This window comes from Eubalaena glacialis, chromosome 11 (genome assembly GCF_028564815.1).
Source record: "Eubalaena glacialis isolate mEubGla1 chromosome 11, mEubGla1.1.hap2.+ XY, whole genome shotgun sequence".
Classification (NCBI taxonomy): Eukaryota; Metazoa; Chordata; class Mammalia; order Artiodactyla; family Balaenidae; genus Eubalaena; species Eubalaena glacialis.
The window spans coordinates 51,668,724-51,688,364 of record NC_083726.1 but is presented as its reverse complement, the minus strand read 5'-3'; the positions used below and the strand labels follow the sequence as shown (position 1 = coordinate 51,688,364).

The 19,641-nt window shown below is 40.1% G+C and overlaps 1 protein-coding gene and 1 non-coding gene across 7 annotated transcripts in view; both read right to left on the bottom strand.

Moving 5' to 3' along the window:
* The window catches only part of GRIP1 (glutamate receptor interacting protein 1), a 721,542-nt gene that overhangs the window by 92,822 nt on the left and 609,079 nt on the right, over positions 1–19,641 (bottom strand). For 2 of the 6 annotated variants that reach the window (XM_061206276.1, XM_061206277.1), the window contains exons 8-11: positions 16,865–17,012; positions 14,805–14,974; positions 8,845–9,000; positions 8,032–8,184 (exon numbers count right to left, since the gene is read on the bottom strand). In XM_061206276.1, the coding sequence (XP_061062259.1) occupies positions 8,032–8,184; positions 8,845–9,000; positions 14,805–14,974; positions 16,865–17,012 (627 nt within the window). The remainder of the gene's footprint in view (positions 1–8,031; positions 8,185–8,844; positions 9,001–14,804; positions 14,975–16,864; positions 17,013–19,641) is intronic. The other 4 variants (XM_061206278.1, XM_061206279.1, XM_061206280.1 and 1 more) reach the window with 4 other exon arrangements.
* LOC133101891 (U1 spliceosomal RNA) lies at positions 3,576–3,739 on the bottom strand. The gene has a single exon (XR_009702778.1). It is a non-coding gene; the product is annotated as a U1 spliceosomal RNA (small nuclear RNA).

Sequence of the window (19,641 nt, the reverse complement as noted above, 5' to 3'; positions counted from 1 at the left end):
ACAAGGCTAATTCTTCCTTTCATTATTTTTGATACTATCCCTCCCTTTCCACTCCCTCTGTGATTTTGTGCCATAAAAGCTTCTCTCTTGACATTTTTCCTAACTTTCCTACTCACTCCCCTAGCTTTCTGACCTTTCTCTATAGATTTGTACTGATTCCCAAACTGCTTAAAATTGACTTCTCCCTTCACCCTTTACTGTAACTACTCTCACGAGGATGACTTCCTGATTGCCAAAATCAATGGCCTCGTCCTCTCTAACCACTCTGCAGCAACTGGCTTTGGGAACTATCCCTTTCTTCCTGAAGTTCCTCTCTTACTTTTGATGAAGCTTTGTTCTTCGTTTCTTACTTTTCCAGCCCTTACCACTTCCTTTGCCTTCTGCACTCCCAACATAGAGCTGACCACGGTTCTGTCCTAAGCGTTTTCTACTCTCATTCTTTCCCCCATTCACTTCCAATGCACCTGTCATATGACCTCTCATGTATCTTCTCGTGTCTCCCTCTCTAGACTCTCTCAAGCTCCAGTGATGAATTTCCTTGATGTCCCATCCACAAGGATGTCTCATTGACTCCTCAAACTCAACATCTTCAAATTGAGTTAATCAACTTCTCTTTCTCATTGCCACCACTATTTCTGTGAATGGGACCATCATGTTGATAGTCCTCCAGGCTTGAAATCTCAAAGTAACCTTTGAATCACAACTCCTCATTGTCTTAAATCCAATCAGTTGCTAAGTTCTCCCAGGATGATGACTAAAATATATCTTGTATAAATCCTCTTTTCCTTTCTAATCGCCAATGCCTTAATTCAGGCTCTCATTACTTTCATTGCATTCAATTCATTATTCCAATTATTCTAATATAACTGTTTCTGGGTTCCCTCATGTCCAGTGTTTTCCGTGTATTATTGCCAGATTAACTTTGTTTATGATGAGGCCCCAACTTCTCTACTCCCCTAGAGTACAGCTTCATCACTGAGAGATTACTACATAGAGATTACTACATAGGCTTCCAACCAGTGTCCTTGCCCCTTATCTTTTGCTAACAGCTCCAAATTGCTCCCAAGGGGCTTTTCTACTATGCAAAGGTCACCCCCCCCAGTTTAGAATCTTTTAATGGCTCCCGATTTCCTAGAGAACAAAATCTTCGGTTCTAGCAGACTACGCAGGATCCTTCATAAGTTCATTTTCTCCTGCCCATCCAGTCTCATGTTCCCTTATGCTCTGTTCCTGAGTCATGTTCTCCAGGCCTGCTCTGATGCCTCTGCACCTCTGTATGTGCTGTGCCCTCTGCCACTTTAGCCCTTCCCTTGTTTTTTGTTTTTTGTTTTTGATATTTATTTATTTGGTTGCACTGGGTCTTAGTTGTGGCAGGTGGGCTCCTTAGTTGCAGCACATGGGTTCCTTAGTTGCAGCAGGTGGGCTCCTTAGTTGTGGCATGGGGCTCCTTAGTTGTGGCATTCAAACTCTTAGTTGTGGCATGCAGGTGGGATCTAGTTCCCTGACTAGGGATCGAACCCGGACCCCCTGCATCGGGCGCACGGAGTCTTATCCACTGTGCCACCAGGGAAGTACCCCCCTTGGGTTTTTAATGTCCCGTCCCTTGCCTTATCCAGATAGAATTAGGTATTTACTTTTCTACATTTCCACTTTTCTAATACATGGTCCTAGTTCAGCATTTATCAGGTTTTTATTTGCCTGCCTGTCTCTCCACTTGACCCTGAGTTCTTTAAAGATTGGGACCAGATCTTTTCCTCTCTGAAATTCCAGTGCCTGCAACATTCCATGAAGGCTAAACACATGAGGAATGAATCCAGTTTTGAAATATCAACACTTTCCTTTTTGGAACCAACACTTGATGTGGATTCTGCTGAGTCAAGGAATTAGATGTTGTTCTTTGGGACCCTAATTTTTCTACCATGTAGATCATTCCAGCACTGAAGCTGACATGGCAGAGGATGGTGCGATGGATCATTTTTCCAGTAGGAGTGAGGAAAATCTACTTCTTAAGAAGCACCATCATTGTCCTTTCCCAGCAGAATTAATGTCAATGAGGTTAAAGTAGCCTGTACTAGGGGATGAAAGTAGCCTCCAACCCTAAACTGTTTTACAGATGGTGGCCCACAATTCCCAGATCTGACACATAAACTATCAAATATTAATTCAGATCATATTTTCTAGTGTGCCTTTGTTGATATCAACTGTACTTTGATTGCTCTTCAGACCATACATTTTGTTACTGATGGCACAAAACCAGCAGAAAATACCATTTCCTGTCAGTAAGGATCTGGAGAGTTGCATTTCTTTCCAGTTAGTACTCACAGCAGGTGGGAATATAATATTAGAACATCACCTATTTGGCAGATGACTGGCACCCTGTCTTCTTACTTTTTGGACTTCAACAGGAATACTTTACTTTCTATGGAACTTTCTATAGGTTCACATTAATATTTTTTTCCATTTGCGATCCCAATTTGGTATAGGTTTTTGGGCTACTCATTTGGAGTTAAACATTATTTTTGAATTGTTAAGTCAGCCGATTACTATTTCCACTAAGAAAAAATCAAGAAGGAATAGTAATTTAATAGTAATAGGGGGAATTAGTTTAGATATAGTAAAGACTTTCTCAAAGAAGACACTTGCTATATTTTTCAGGAACAGTTAGAGAAGATAGTTGAGGAATTTCGTTCTCCAGAAGGTTTTGAAATAGAAATTCACTATGGGTATCATTAAATTCATAACCTCTGCCTGGAGGCAAGTTGAAGTGATAGAGATTATTAGGACATTTAATTTAGAATTAGAATATATTAAACATTGGTTTTACAATTTTATGAAGAATATAGGATGATATTAAATAATCTAGGATTTTACCATTAACTCTAAAAGTCCTCTGACATACTAGAATCTGTTCTTTGAAACAGTAAAATTTCACTGGAAATTCAATGTACTGATTACTCACACATATTAAAGTCTTGAAAATTACTACCAGAGATGAAAAAGATAAATTGAAGATTTAAAGATGATGGGCCAGAAGAAAAAACAACCAATGTTACCTGGAGGAGAAAAAGATGAGCTTGATTATCCTGCTTCACTAATGTGGTCAACCAGCAGAAGAAAATAAAGGTGATGTATGAATTATAATCCTGTAGTTTAAACAGCTGTATAAAGCATTCTCTCTCCCCAGCAGCAAATACTCCTGCAAGGTACTAGTTCTGGCCTGAGGTGTGCCTGTTTCTACTCATAGGTGAAGATGGAAAAGACTACGTTGCTGACATGCTGTGTTTGAATACTGCTAACTGGTGTGTGCCAAGGTTGTGCTCAGGATTCACACCTGCTGTGTCCTGTTCTCACTCCCATTTGGAGGGTTCTGCAGAAGATGACCCCGTGTTTTTGTCAATTCTTGTCTTTCCTAGTGTAAGAAAGGGAGGGGAGGCCAAAGACAACTGGTTAGATCTTAAAGTTTAAAAATCTGCCAAGTGTTTCCTTAATTTAGATGGCTATGAGATTTACTGTCAGATATGAAAAGCATTTAAAAAGTATATAGAGAAATGGACCTCAAAGATTTTTGTTTTAAACAAGGGAAAGTGCGAACACAGGCCCCCACTACCACAAATTATGCAGTCGAATGTCCCTCATTTGGGGAAATCGCAGGGGTCAGCGCATCCAGAGTACAAAGGATGAGACTCGCCCTGGGAAAACCACCTTCATGATCATGGTATCTCCCCTGCCACGTAGGTATCAAAGATTTATTAATGTATTGTGTTTGCCATTCTTGGATCTGGTAATTGAAGACCTGTATCTCACTAAAGTTTTCCACATTAGAGTCCGCCTGCTGTGGACTCAGCACATTGTGTATCACGTGATCCAGCTCAGGAGACAGTGGGAGTGGCTAAGAGCTCTCTTCTCCAAATGGGGGTGGAGGCAGCTCTTAAGCTGTCCCCTTCGAGGGCTCCCTGCATGGTCATTTATAAAAGCTTACCATGAGCTTTGTCTTCTGTTCTTTTTTTCAGGGGCTGGTGGAAGGGACAAAAATTGTTAGGTTTTTTCACTCTCTTCCTTTCAGCTCTTTTCAATGGTGCCCTCCCTAGTAGTAAGTGATAACCACAGAAGAGGCAAAGATTATTCTGAGAATGTGTTCAAAGTTCTACCCTTTTCTGCAATTCAGGCAGACTGGGAACAGGCAAGCGTCTACACTGGCTCTGTGTACTGGAGTAGGAAGCAGGGGGAAATAGCCAGACCCACTGCTCAGTCATGCCCTGCCATCACAGGGGATGATGGGGTTCTGGAAGGGGCCTTGGCCTCCGTGGCAGAAAAAGGGGCAGCTCAGGCCGTGGGGGAAAGGTCAGTAAGAATCCGGAAGAGGTGACAAGAGGGTTCCCTCTGTGACATGGCTCTGCCACCCTCCCAGGGCTTTGTGACACTCCTGGAAGCCTAGTGCTGGGGGTACTTATCATTTTCCCTGTGACACAAACATGGCACTTTACTCTTTTAACCCTTGTAACATGTTGTTACAGACTTCCTGTATTTTCCCCTTTGGTCAATGACACAGAATGTTTTAATATTTATGTGAGAAGATTTCATTCTTTTCTGGCCATGTCTTTCCTTTGTATTAGAAACATATGTAAGAATTTTTTCTGTTCTGCAGGCTCTGGCCTCAACTCATCACCAATACGGCAAAGAGACTTTTATTATATTGTGACTTTGCCATGATTCGGCATCCATACAAATGGCCTGGTTGCTATAGAAACATAAGTATTAGAAAGGGGGCAGCAAATGGTGGCACAGAATAAAGACATAAGTAAAGTGATGGAAATAAGCCATGGTATAGTGAGAGTAGCAATAAAACTTTTATTATCAGTTATTTGGGAAAACCTTTACATCTAACGTGACCATACCAAGCTTAAGCAAAAGAGAAAAAGAAAACCAAAAAACTAAATCCTCAGTTTTTTTCTGACTTTGGAAAACTATCATTAGTTTTTTTTTTAGGTCTTTCTGAAGTGGGAATAAAAGTTTATAGTTTTTGTATCTTATTGTTTGATTAAAATACAAATGTATGATTTCTCAAGACAAATTCTGATAGGTACATGGTCAGTGGTGCTCTACTGGCTACAGTCTACAGCAAACATAAATATCAAGAAATTTCTAGAACCAGGTTTCTGCTTATATTTGTACTATGTTGGAGAATAATGTGCTGTTTCAAGAGAGAATTTATCAGTTGGTTATGGGTATTGGTGACAGAGTGGTCTCGGCTTTGTTTCCTACTACAAACTTCAAGATGTGTAGGGCTTCCCTGGTGGCGCAGTGGTTAAGAATCCGCCTGCCAATGCAGGGGACATGGGTTGGAGCCCCGGTCCGGGAAGATCCCACATGCTGCGGAGCAACTAAGCCCGTGCGCCACAACTACTGAGCCTATGCTCTAGAGCCCACGAGCCACAACTACTGAGCCCGTGTGCCACAACTACTGAAGCCCGCCCGCCTAGAGCCCGTGCTCCACAACAAGAGAAGCCACCGCAATGAGAAGCCCACACACCGCAACGAAGAGTAGCCCCCGCCCGCTGCAACTAGAGAAAGCCTATGTGCAGCAATGAAGACCCAACACAGCCAAAAAAAAAAAGAACCCAAAAAACAAAAAACTTTAAGATGTGTAAACATCCACCTGAGATAGCCAAACAGATTATCATTTATTTGTAGTCACTAATATCCTTAATCAAGACAGCAGTCTTACCTCACACAAACAAATGTTTGGCCATTAAAGCAGAAGTGTGAACATGAATGCATCCGCTTTAATTGCCCTTCCCTGCTGAGGGCTGTTAGCCTGTTTTCCCTCAGTAAGCAGTGCTGCACAAGAAGGCATTTTATGTAAAAAAATCTCATATAAAAATATCCACCACAAATCCTGAGGCATTAAATGGAAGACTCAACCTATGTATTACGTCAAAGTGGAACCATGTGAAAAATGCCTAAGTTTGAGAGCAGCGTCAACATTTCAGATTTAGGCATCATAATAGCAAACACTTAAGCTATTCAAAACAGCTAACAATTTCAATAGCGCTTACTATTTAATAAGTACTGTTCTAGCATATATATATGTTATATATTATTGTATATATATAATTATAGTTCTTATTTCATTGGGTAATTGTGAAGATTATATGAGAATATATCATTATTCATACATATATATGAACATATCATATATATATGAATATATAGTCTAGAATGTATTTCTTGTCCTGTATGTTCCTTTCAGTGGCGAGAATATATACATATACACACACACACACACACACACATATACACATTTTCATATAATCTTCACAATTACCCAATAAGGTAAATACTATAATTAGCCCCACTTTGTAACTAAGAAGGCCAAGGTGCAGAGAGCTTAAAAAATCTGCTCAAGGTCCTAGAGCTAGAAATTAATGACACTGGGATGAGAACCCACACAACCTGGTTCCAGAGGCTATGCTCATAACCAGTTCACTATGTTGCCTTCAACTCATTTCTTCCACGAGTAAATAATTTACTCTCTCGAGTCAGCTAAGAAACATATGAGGCTCTAGAAGCTCCTTGTTCTCAGTCTTCCTTCTATTTACCTAAAGATGACAAATCTTATATTTGAAGGGATATGCACGTCAATATCATGACTACACCACAGTGGAGGTTTGCGATGGTTTTCCTTGTAAGGAAACCTCAGATTCTTATAACACGAAGAGACCATGTCCCAGTATGGGTGATGGCTGGTCTCCCACACTGATGGTGGCATTGGTAGGCCTGGCCACAGACCCACCTCTGAAGATGAATCTCTGGCAAACGAGCTGAAGAGCCAATAGATAGAACCACCCTTCCTCACAAGAACATTTTCTCTTTAACACCAGTCTTGAAGTACCTGGGTTTGGTTTTGTTTAGGTAACTTAAGAGTGGTCCTTACTTTATCCCCATGGTAAGCACAGGAAGAGGTCCCATCTTCTTTGAGCTTCTTTACAGGAATCACAATCATGGCCACCAAAAAAAACAAGAAATACTCACACCTCTCTAGACTATGATTAGATCTGGCTGGAGAGATAGGTGTTCTCTTCCTTTAAAACTTATGTGATTATGATGAGAGATTATATTCTGCCCTCCCGTCACCACAAAAGAAAAATTTAGGAGTGATGTGTTTCTTCCCTTCTTCCCTAAGGCATTCAACCACCCTTTTCTTGTTTACATGTACAACCAGCTATCCAGAAGCAAGCAGCCAACCACATCTTCCTAGTCTTGCCTAATCTATAATGTGCTTGGCTGTCCCAGAAGATCATATTTCTAAGAATCACAGTCGAAATTCCTGGACCTTAGGATGCTTGTTGTAAAGATGAGCATCCTTCAATCTTCCTGACGCTGGAGTGAGTAACAGAGATATATGTTAGGGCAGAGATTTTCAGCGGGGCAGGTTCCTGGGGAAAGTATTAGAATCTTGGGGAGTGAAATACAGTTTGAAAAGGCACATTCAAGGGGAATGAGATATAGTTTGAAAAGGCATGTTTAAACTTATCATTGCCTTTTTTGCAGGGGGAGGTTCATGAAATATAATTTAGTATGAAATTTATAATAATATTAAACAACTGCATGGAACTCTTATATTTATCAAAAGGGGGACCTAGTTTTCAAAAAATTGCTTTAGGGTGAATAAGAAACTAAGAACAAAGATTTCATGTCCAAAACTACCCAGAATATAAGGAAGGAGTCTTAAAGAAAAAAAAAAATCACATCTTTGGTTATTTTATCAGATCAAAAGAGCAAGAAAAAGATCTCAAAAAAAAGTTGTAGACAAAGGTAGAATGAACTAACAAATTCAGTCTGAAACTGTATTTGGTGCAATCATTACCATGTCGATAAGAGAGATCATTTCAACGGTCTTTGGCACAGGTCTGCGAGCTGCTTAGCGTCTACCTGTGAAACACTCTTCCTGCAGGCTTCCTTATATCCAAGACTCCAACGGACCCACAAGTTTCCTCCAGGCCAAAAGTCATTGGCTAACATTTCACTTACGTGAGCTTTTGAAGTCTTTCTTTTTCAACCTCCTCCTCATCATGGTTCCACGTGGGCTAGTGGAGTAGAGGCTTCGAGGCAAAGTCCCCATGTTCAGGGAACTCAGGCTGTATGCACTCGTGGAGGTAGGAGAGAAGGATGAAGACAAAGCTGCTGTAAAAGAGTGAGGACTTGGCACAGAGCATTCTCAGGTGGGGTGTGAGCCTGCCACACCTGCCAACCAGCAACAATACAGGAAGACACACAAGAGGCATAGCAATGGCTAGTAGGCACCCCAACCAATCAGAGACCAGATCTCAGGAGCCATGGAGACAGCGCTTTAGAATCTGAGTTACAAGGGCCCGGAAATGCCTGAGGAGCAGCACTGATCCTCATAAGTATAATGCAACACCGAGAGGCTCTATGAATTTTGCTTTAGACAAAAAAGTAAACATTAAAACAAGTTTCTCCATAAATAACAACTCAGTGCACCAAATACATAACCTCATTTTCATAGATGTTTTCTAACATGAATTTCACAAGTGATTCCACATACACAAATAAGGTCTGAGAATACTGTACTGTATATACTATTCTGCATTGTTATTTCCTGACCACACATAAAGCATTCTGAACCTTTACGTCCTTTCCTAACAACAAATGCTTTCTGATGGAAAAGAAGGACTTAAGAGATGACAGAAATGATAAGTTGCTACTACATAAAGAAAAGCACACCACACCCATGAAACCAAAAATGGTATGAATCAGATGAGGAAGGGGTGAGAAGAATATAATTTAAGTAAAAGACCAGGAGGCGAAAGCCTGGAACATTACGAGGGCTGTTTGGAGGAGGTGCTTTCGCGAATGTCAGGGCTGGCGCTCTGCAATGGTCAGGGTGGTACGTATTATAGTGATGGTAGGTGTGAAGACTGCAGTGGTCGCTGGCCCAGGAATCCCAGGGAGGTTGCCTGTCGCTCCTCTGAATTTTCACTGCCCATATGAAGTGATGATGAGAAATAAGAAAAACAAACAAAGAACCAAAAAAAAAAAAAGAGGAAAAAGTAACTGAATTGCACAAATAAAAAGTGTAACAAAAAAATGAAAGCTGCTTGCAAAAAAAAAAAATATATATATATATATATATATTGACTTTGCCCTTTTCTCAGTGGTCAGCAAAACTGATGATTAACATCAGGGATGGTAACTTTTCATCTTCCCAAGAATAATGCATGTCTTTCCCCAGCCCATTTTTTCTCCTTTTAAGATGACTATTGAATCAATTTTAATCTCCCCCTGTGCTTCACAGCAGAGATTAAAAACATTTTTTTTTAAACTTAAAAGTCAACCCCACAAAGATCTATGGCACAAGATTAGTGATTAAAGATTTGCAATTCTTGGCCAGTTAGTAGCACTTGTTTTGAGAAAAAGGAAAGAAGGAACGATAAATCACATTGGCTCCTGATTCAAGGGGTTTACTAGTCACACATCAAAATTTACTGCTCTGACATTTTAATTACACTACTATTCATCCCTTGAACTTGATTTTTCTCAACAATAAACCACTCTAATCATCTATCATTATCAGGATCTTATTTATACTCTAATCAGAAGATAAAAGTCTCAATATATTTTACAATTTGGGGGGTATTTTTAAAAGATGTATTTACATTTGAAAGAGATATTTAATTATTAAAGTATTTCAAATACTTTATATTTCCTTAAGATGCCATGAATTTTTAATAAAGTCAATTTCAAAATTCTGGTGTCCCCTTTATTTTCAAAAAATTGTATATCATATTTCCATTCTAATTTCAATAGTTTAGATTTGATTTTCTACCCAGTGTCCTGAAATACGAGCACTTTTATGTTTGTTACTATATTGACATGAAATTTTTCATTTAAGTATCTTAAAAAATGAAAAATAAAATATGAACTTTTATCTCCTACTGTTATGATTCTAAGGTTAGATGCCTTACATGTGAATGATTTTGCAGCATCTATTCATGTAGTGAGGTCAAATACTCTGTAAGTATTTAAAGGAGGATTATTTACATAAGAGTTTAGATTATACCATCCGTGATATCAGTCTCACTGGCCACTTCACAGCCTTTCTGGAATGAGACAGTAAATGGAACAAAAGCACTAGTGTGGACAGATCACCATGGGCTGAGGCCAACCTGAGTTTCTGTTCCGGCTCCAGCCCGTCTTCTGTATATGACCCTGGCCAGTTACTCAACCTCTCGAGGCCTCAGTTTTCTCATATGTCAAGTGGAGATCATGAAAGCATCTATTCCACAGGCCAACTGTGAGAATTATGTACCTAAGGTGTTTAGCATAATGCTCGTACACAGAATAAAATCCAATGACCCTTTATTAATAGCACTGATTCTGTCTACTTTCTATCTACTTGCCAATGAATCATCTTTTAAAGGAAATAGATGTATCTCTTACTCAACAAATTTCACTCATTGGGCACTTAAGTTTAGAGAATATTTCAGGAATCTGCAGCACACTTTTCTGGCCACCATAATTTTGTAACCCTAAACCATCTGGCCCTTTCCTTCTATCCACTGCTGTTTCCAGTTTGGGTTCCATCTCCCTCTCCACTATTCTACTTTCAAGCCACCATCTCCTTCACCTAGATCACTTCCTCATCTTCAGACTTGGCTCCCTGGTTCATCTCTGTATCCACAATACAGAATGATCTTTCAAATACGTAAGTTAGATCATGTGACTCCCATTTAAGGTACTTCAATGGGTTACAATTACAAACGGAATCAAAAGTAAGCCCTACTTATCTCTCCAGCTTCATCCCCTAGCACTCTCCTCATCACTGCCTGTTTGAGCCATGTTGGTCTTCTGTCTTGTCTTAGAACAAGCCAGGCTGCTTCCTGCCTCAGGGCATTTGCACTTCCTGTTCTTCCTACCTCTAATATTCTCCTCCCCCTTGTTTGCATGGCTGGCCTCCTACTATCATTCAGGTCTCAGCTCAGGTACCATCACCTCAGAGTTGTTCTGACCTCCTTGGATGAAGCAGCTGCCCTCTCCCATCCATGCTATCCCATTGCTGTTTTATATTCTTCATATCACTTATTACTGTCTGAAATGGCTTTATTTATTTAATATACTTTTAATGTTTGTCCCTCTACACTGGAATGTAAATTCCATGAGACTAGGAATCCACTTTGCTTGTCTTGCTCACTAGATGTATCATGGCAACTAGAACAGTGTCTGGTATATAATGACTGATGAATGAGTGAATGAATGTGTGAATGGATGCATGCATGAATGAACAGGAATATCAGCCAGAGGGTCCATGTCCCCACTGTCCACACTGCAGCAGCAGTTTCCTTCAGATAAAGAGCACTGTCCAGGAAGTCCCTGATGGATTCTCTTTCACCATCCTCATTCTACTTTAGGGTGTACCAGAAGACTTTTTAGCAAGATGCAGTCATTGCTGGGTCTGGCTAATCTACCCCACAGCCATTCTATTGAGCTCTGTAAAATATTGTCAAATGAGGTACAGTGAGTGAACTTCAGAATTCTACACTCACTTTTCGACCCAGTTCTTTATGGAGTGCTTTGAAAATTACTGGGCATTTTTGATTACTGTCAAGCCCAATTAATAACTCAATAAGAAAGCTATTGAGCACCTATTGTATGCCTGGCACTGTGCCATTTGTGGCAGGCAGGTTAAATGTAGGTCATAACATTTACTTTGACTTTGAACTACTACTGGGGACTAAATCTTCATACACATAAAATAATTGAGACAAAAATTATATTCGATAATGCACAAAACTGCATGCCATGGATAATGAATGCAAAAGGCGTTCAACAAACAATGTAGGCCAGAGAAGACAGCTATAGCCTATTTTGAACGTGCACTCTAAATCTATTCTGTTTCATGGTGGTGTACTTAATATTCATATGTTAGGCAAGTATTTTAGTTTAAAAATTAGATGTTACATTTTTGGCATGCTCTTTCATTTTGCAAAAAACATTCATTTATATTCTCCCATTTAATGGTCCCCATAATAACAGTCAGCTTTCACTGAGTACTCGCTATATACCAGGCACTGTGCTAAGTGCTTTTACATGGATTATCTCAGATAATACTCACGATATACCTATGAGGTAGGTATTATTATAATACCCATTTTACAGATGAAGAAACTGAGGTATAGAAAACTTGGGTAACTTGCTAAGTTCCCAAGCGGTGGAGTCAGAATTAAAGTGCTCAAAGTCTGACTCTGAGTTGCTGCCCTCAGCCACCACACTCCACTGTCTCTTCCGATGTGTGTTCCTAAGTCCTCTGTTACAGATAAACAGCAAGGAAAATATAATGTTTTTCCTATCATTCCATGGTGACATCACTGTTGAAATTTTGTCCTCTTCTCTAAGTGTACCCTCTTGTCCTGTCCAGGAGTCCAAGGGTGTAGGCAACAGCTACTCTGGTGGTTGCTCCTGGGGCTCAGAAATGGAAGTCCTCCTGGTACTGAATGTATAGAACCTCATGACTCTGCTCACATTTTCTTTTCCGAAATCTTTTACAAAGTTTTTTCCAGTCATGACTATGCCTCCCAAAGACCCTCAGTGGGAACAATTTCTGAGCTCTTTTAAAAACTCATTCTTGTTGGCTTTTTGAATGTTGCTACTTCCCAGCAAAAGGCACAGTTAATCTATTCCTGGTTGATGTGCCCATTTCTATATTTCCCTGAATGCTATATTTTCCTGAATGCTTTGTTGCTAAGCAAAATCTGGGAAATGTTATATCTCCATCCACCTATGGGATGAGAGACATGCTGTTTAGGCATCAGAGATTTTGAAAAAATAACCAGAACTTTCTTGTAGTAAAGGGGTAAAACTATGTAAACCAACACCACTACATACCAAAACAGAAGTTTGAGAATTATAAACGCAATAACATTTTTGAGGATTAACGGGGATTTAATTATGTTTAAGAGCCAATATTTATTTCTTCTTGGAAATACAAGTCTGATTTTAATGTAAAATATAGGGAGATGTCTGTATGTTAGATAAAGAAGATGGTGAACAATTTTCAACAAAAGTGGATGACAGGGTCAAAAACAGAAGCTAGAATTACTAAAATGACCAGCCCTTCACCCCCCTGAAAAATCACAAATGATGTCAGGTTTTCCACAGTGAAGAAAAGAAAAATTAATTTTTGGTTTCCATCCATTTTAGTATATATAAATTCATCTTCTCAGACTGTCTTGGCAGGTAAAAATATTTAATATTTCATGAGTGGAAACTATTTGAACTATTTATGATTTGTATACAGGGCAAATAAAAGGTGGGAAAAATGAGGTTGCTAAAGACAAGGACATTTTTATAGGGTCTGTTCACTTTCCTGATTCACTGATACCAGAATTTACCAAGCGAAATCTCACGCTGAAAAAGCACTAGGCAGTGGGCACTGTTGTGCCCGCTGTGCTCCAAATCCAGTGGCGACTTCAGATTAATTTAGAAGAAACTTAACGGTTTTAGAAATCTCCCTTCTCAGCCAGTGAGCGGGAGAGGCCCGCATGGCCCCTTGACGGGAAGGGAATGTTCCCATGAATTGCACCCCCTTATCATTTCCATTCAAATGAGGCGGAATTTCATAACCTGCCTCGGCTGCCTCATTTCTCCAACTCCAATGTGTAAAATTAAAATCTGATAAAGGGAATGCTGTACTGGAGATTTTCATTAGCTCCAGGGCTGTCTAAGCTCCATTTAATTAAAAAAGGTTGCATCCAGCTGACTCATTCAGTATGAAAATTATTTGGTACCTCTTTTTTTTCCTAAACTGTGGAAAAGTGCAGTGTGTTTTAGAAGGTTGAAGACATAGGATACAAATGACCTCCTCATAAGCAAAATTTCGGTTCCAGAGAAAATTCTTCTCTTGCTAACTAAACATACAGAAATGTGTTCTTCGCCTTTAGGGAGCCCTGATACTATTAGTGAGGCTTCGAGGAATTGGTTTCAAGGAATAAAAATGGAGGGTGCTTGGTTTAAGGAAAAGGAGGGAGGAGGGTTGGAACAAAGACCTCACTGGAGAGTCTTTCTTCATTTGATTTTGGGCTCAAAGTCCTTTCTCTTGCACTGGGTTTTATTTAAAGATGCCTAGGTGGGATGGTATATAAATGCTCAGCAAGTAGATCTGTGAGCTTCAAGACAGTGAAAATGCAGATTCCCTCAATTGACACTTGTTACTGCATAACTGTAGTGAAATATTCTGATACTCCCAGGAGAAATATTTGGTCAGAAAGGTTGTTCTCCATCCTAAGAAAAAAACGACTCTGGCGAACAGACAAAATCTAGAGAAAGTCATCCCTCATGCAACTGTTCCCATCCACCTCCCCCAATATTTGAAGGGTCTGGCATGATACCCACTTTATTTTTAAAAACTGGGAGTTTTACTATTTGCCTTTACTGTCCTTTCAGCAGAGTGGAAATTCAATATGAATAACAGGAAGTCAAATTATTTCCCTTCTCTCCACACTCAATTTGCACCAAAGGCTTTAAAAAAAAATTAAATAGTACAAGGCTGAAAATTCTATTTCAAACAACGTTTCTTTCCTCAATTTGCGGGTTTCAAGTAAATTACCTGTGGCTTGGGAAAAGGGATTGGGAAGATGAAGAAGAGTAAACAAAGATCACCTGTGGTTTTGAAAAGAAATGACACAGGCAGAATTAAACTCAGCTTCTCCCTGCTTTCTAACTCTGCTGGAGAAGCAATCATTGCAAGAGGAGGATTAACAGATATTTATCCGGATGGATCCTCTCACCATGGTCAGGTCCCTTCAGGGCCAGGCGGGTCTGATGATGGGGAAGAATCTCAAGCTTGACCTGGTCGGTGGTGTTGGCCAGGAACTGGGTTGCTTCTGCGAGCGTACAGTACTCCATGCTGGTCCCGTCGATGGACAGGATGTGATCGCCCACGTGCAGAGCACCACATCTACGGAAAGGAGAAAGTCTCACTACGATGGCGTGCCGTCCTCCTTGGATTCCGACTTTCATGTCCTCATAGTTAAAACTTCACACAGTTTTCACTTACTTAAAAAAAAGGAATCGTTTGGATGTTATAGGAAACACCGCCTCTCAGATGTTAAGTTCCTTGGATATGAAGAGGAATGTAAAACCTTGTAGAATATACAGAAAAACTCAAGGAAATGTTTTTCTTTTGTCCTTCATACAAAATACATTATTTGGGGGGTGGTGATGCTGCAAGTTGAGGGGAAGTGAGCAGGAAGGGAGGGAAGAACAGGAAAATGTTTCCCCTTGACTTTTTTCTGTGAGTTTTCCTCCTAGGTTTTTATATCTGTGAGTTGGTAAACATTCAGAATGTGAAGATGTGACTCACAGAATGGGAATAGGGTCATTTACAACTATTTTCTGTGTTAATGGGAATAACTTGGGGAAAGATTGAGCCAGTGCTTGCTCAGAATTGTCTCACTCAAGCTCTCAGATCACCAGTGCTTGATTACTGTGTTTTATTTTGTTTTTCTGGAGTTAAACAATTACTAGTACAAAAGCTCTCAGTGATGATGGAAATTATGCAGGAGTCAAAGAGTAGTCAGAGGAGGCCTTCGTGGTGAGTGGGGCGCGGGGGTAGCTGGGATGGGGGGCTGGCTGCTACATCCTGCTGAACTCAAGAGACTGGCTACTGGATGAGTTGAGAACAGCAAACACAGCAGTCAGCATCCCGAGGTACCAGTCAAGTGGACAGCTGCTTAAACTGCTTACCCGCTGCGAAATGGGAAAGAAACAGGGGGAAAATGAAAGCATCCTGCACCGTTGAATGGGAGAGCACCCGTGGGTCAACGGCCATTACTGTTAAAGGGCTGAATGTAGGTAACAGCCAGCACAGTGAAGCTGTAGATTGACCACTACAGGGGTTGCCACAGGTGCATCGGAGTCAGAGGTTCACCAGGCAGGGCCAGGGCCTGGGCAGAAGAGGGCTGGAAACATGCAGGGAGATTGGGTAGTCAAGTATTGGGTTGGCCAAAAAGTTCGTTCAGGTTTTTTGGTTAGATCTTGTGGAAAAACCCAAATGAACTTTTCGGCCAGCCCAATAGATCTAAACATTTCCACGGTGATCAGAGTCTACTTCTCAAGACAAAAGCATTTCAAGTCATCTAAAAATAAAATTCCACGTGGATGCACTTGGAGTGCTTCAGCTATGAGCTGGGGGTTTTCTTACCAGAAGCTGTAAAATAATTTATTAGGTGCTAAGGTAGTCTTTTTTCCCCCTTCTTGTAAGTCTAAAATATTAATTAGGAAGAAGAGTTCAGGATAAAAGTCCTGCGTTTTTATTGTCCTGGGAATGAATGATGTTTTCGGGGACCCTTGAAAATGGTGAAACCCTAAGACTAACATACTATGACGGTGGAGGGCCTTTCTTTCAAGATTGTATCATTTAAAAAATGTTGTTTTATTTATTTCAAAAAAAAAGGAATAAGATTGTATGGTGGCAGGATTAATTGTTCACATAATAAGATCTGCTTAGCTACCCTAAACCAAAAACGTGCTATTACCCTAGGACACAGTAGGTAAATGTGCTGAGTTGCTTGACTTTTTTTCCCATTTCTAAAGGCCACACCAAACATTTGGGTGAAGCAACATTACATGATGGGGTGGCTGATAAGGTAGGTGAATTTTTAAATGCTAGAACAGTAACTTGTTTTGTATATGAAGCTTGCATAAACTGGTAGAAGAGCTCTTTTTTTACTGTGTGTGTATATGTGTAGGTATTACATATGTGCATGTATATACATATATAAATATATCTCTACATATTTTAACACACATGCAGTTTTGAAGAGTAGGCACTTTCTATGACACTCACCTGTCTGCGATACTTGCAGATTTGATTTTGTCTATGACAATGACCTGTTTGTTACAGCACATCGAGGTAGTCAGGGCCACACCAAGGCTGGCACCAGGAGTTTTGGCAACTTCAACTAGTAGTGGCCCGGATGCTGTTGCCACAGAATCTATGGAAGAACAAATTTCAGAAAACAAAACAAAACAGAATAAATAATCAAACAGACACATGAAAAAGGTGGAGAATGTTCAGTCTGATGTTGATCTGTTAACGTTATCACCGAAACTTAGATTTCCCTCCGTGTACTATCCCCACGTCCAGTGCGTGGTAACTTCTTAGGGCATCTTTTAGGACACCCGTTCTATCGAGCTTGTATTACGGTAATATGTGCACGGGTTTATCTCTTCAATTAACACTTAAGCTTCACATCAGCTGGGATGATGTCTTGCGTACCTTTATGCTCTCTACATCACTAGGCACAGTGCCTGGCACATACTGGGTCTCTTGAGAAAAGTTTAAAAAATTAATTAACTCAATAAACATCACAGCACCTACTATGGATGGATGGATAGATGGATGGATGGATGGATGGATGGATGGATGGATGGATGGATGGATGGATGAATGGGAAGGAAGGGTGAATAGATGATGTCTCTAAGTAGGCCAATAGTAGGAAGGCATACACTACGTTAAATATGTAAATCCTCTGGGTTATCCCTATTCTGGCTCTGATCTAGGGTCACCTCGCCCTCAGAAGCATCTTCGTACATGCTTTATTTTTAGCTTGGAACTCTCTTCATTCCATCAACTGGTACTTGGGGATGTAAACATCAATTCCTCTGGGAAGCCTCTCCTGACCTATGATTTGGTGAGATCCTTTTCTCCTGTGCTCCCACAGCCTGCTATTTTCCTGCTGTTGTCGCACACACCTCACTCATTTTTAATGACTAGTGTGGATGACATGCCTCTGTCCTTTGCCAGATGGCAAGCTTGCTGTGAAGGCAGAGCATGTGTCTTGTCCATCACAGCATCCACAGTGCCCAGCATAATGACTGGCACACAGAGGTTGTACAATAAATAGTTGTTGATGAATGTATGAATAAGTGAGAAAACTCATTACGTCATTTAAAGCTCAGAAGAGGCAGAGGTCACATGGGAAAGAGGCCTGGACATGGATTTATAACACCTGTACTTATTTCTTCTTTTCTCAATATTTTGCGTAAACGAAGAAATCACGGTATCGTAGACTAGTTACTAAAATTTTCTAAGTCTGCTTTCTTACCTAGAAAATGGTACCTTTTCCTCAGCGTTTACTACAATGGAAATCAATGTATAGTTAAAGCATTTTGTAATTTATAAAGTGCTATACACATAGAATATTATTATTATTATTGATATATTATGACCTCAAGCCTTTGAGTCATCTCACTTTTCAAGACTGTATATATTTGGTGGTATTTTTTTTAACATCTTTATTGTAGTATAATTGCTTTACAATGTTGTGTTAGTTTCTGCTGTATAACAAAGTGAATCAGCTATATGTATACATAACCCCATACCCCCTTCTTCTTGCGTCTCCCTTCCACCCTCCCTATCCCACCCCTCTAGGTGGTCACAAAGCACCGAGCTGATCTCCCTGTGCTATGTGGCTGCTTCCCACTAGCTATCTATTTTACATTTGGTAGTGTATATATGTCAATGCCACTCTCGCACTTCGTCCCAGCTTACCCTTCCCCCTCCCCATATCCTCAAGTCCATTCTCTACGTCTGCGTCTTTATTCCTGTCCTGACCCTAGGTTCTTCAGAACCATTTTCTTTTTCTTCTAGATTCCATATATATGTTTTAGCATACGGTATTTGTTTTTCTCTTGCTGACTTACTTCACTCTGTATGACTGACTCTAGGTCCATGCACCTCACTACAAATAACTCAATTTCGTTTCTTTTTATGGCTGAGTAAATATTCCATTGTATATATGTGCCACATCTTCTGTATCCATTCATCTGTCAATGGACACTTAGGCTGCTTCCATGCCCTGGCTATTGTAAATAGTGCTGCAATGAACATTGTGGTACATGACCCTTTTTGAATTATGGTTTCTCAGGGTATATGCCCAGTAGTGGGATTGCTGGGTCGTACGGCAGTTCTATTTTTAGTTTTTTAAGGAACCTCCATACTGTTCTCCATAGTGACTGTATCAATTTACACTCCCACCAACAGTGCCAGAGGGTTCCCTTCTCTCCACACCCTCTCCAGCATTTATTGTCTGTAGATTTTTTGATGATGGCCATTCTGACTGGTGTGAGGTGATACCTCATTGTAGTTTTGATTTGCATTTCTCTAATGCTTAGTGATATTGAGCATCCTTTCATGTGTTTGTTGGCAATCTGTCTGTCTTCTTTGCAGAAATGTCTATTTAGGTCTTCTGCCCATTTTTGGATTGGGTTGTTTGTTTTTTTGATATTGAGCTGCATGAGCTGCTTGTATATTTTGGAGATTAATCCTTTGTCTGTTGCTTCGTTTGCAACTATTTTCTCCCATTCTGAGGGTTGTCTTTTCATCTTGTTTATGGTTTCCTTTGCTGCGAAAAAGCTAAGTTTCATTAGGTCCCATTTATTTATTTTTGTTTTTATTTCCATTTCTCTAGGAGGTGGGTCAAAAAGGATCTTGCTGTGATTAATGCCATACAGTGTTCTGCCTATGTTTTCCTCTAGGAGTTTTATAGTATCTGGCCTTACATTTAGGTCTTTAATCCATTTTGAGTTTATTTTTGTGTATGGTGTTAGGGAGGGTTCTAA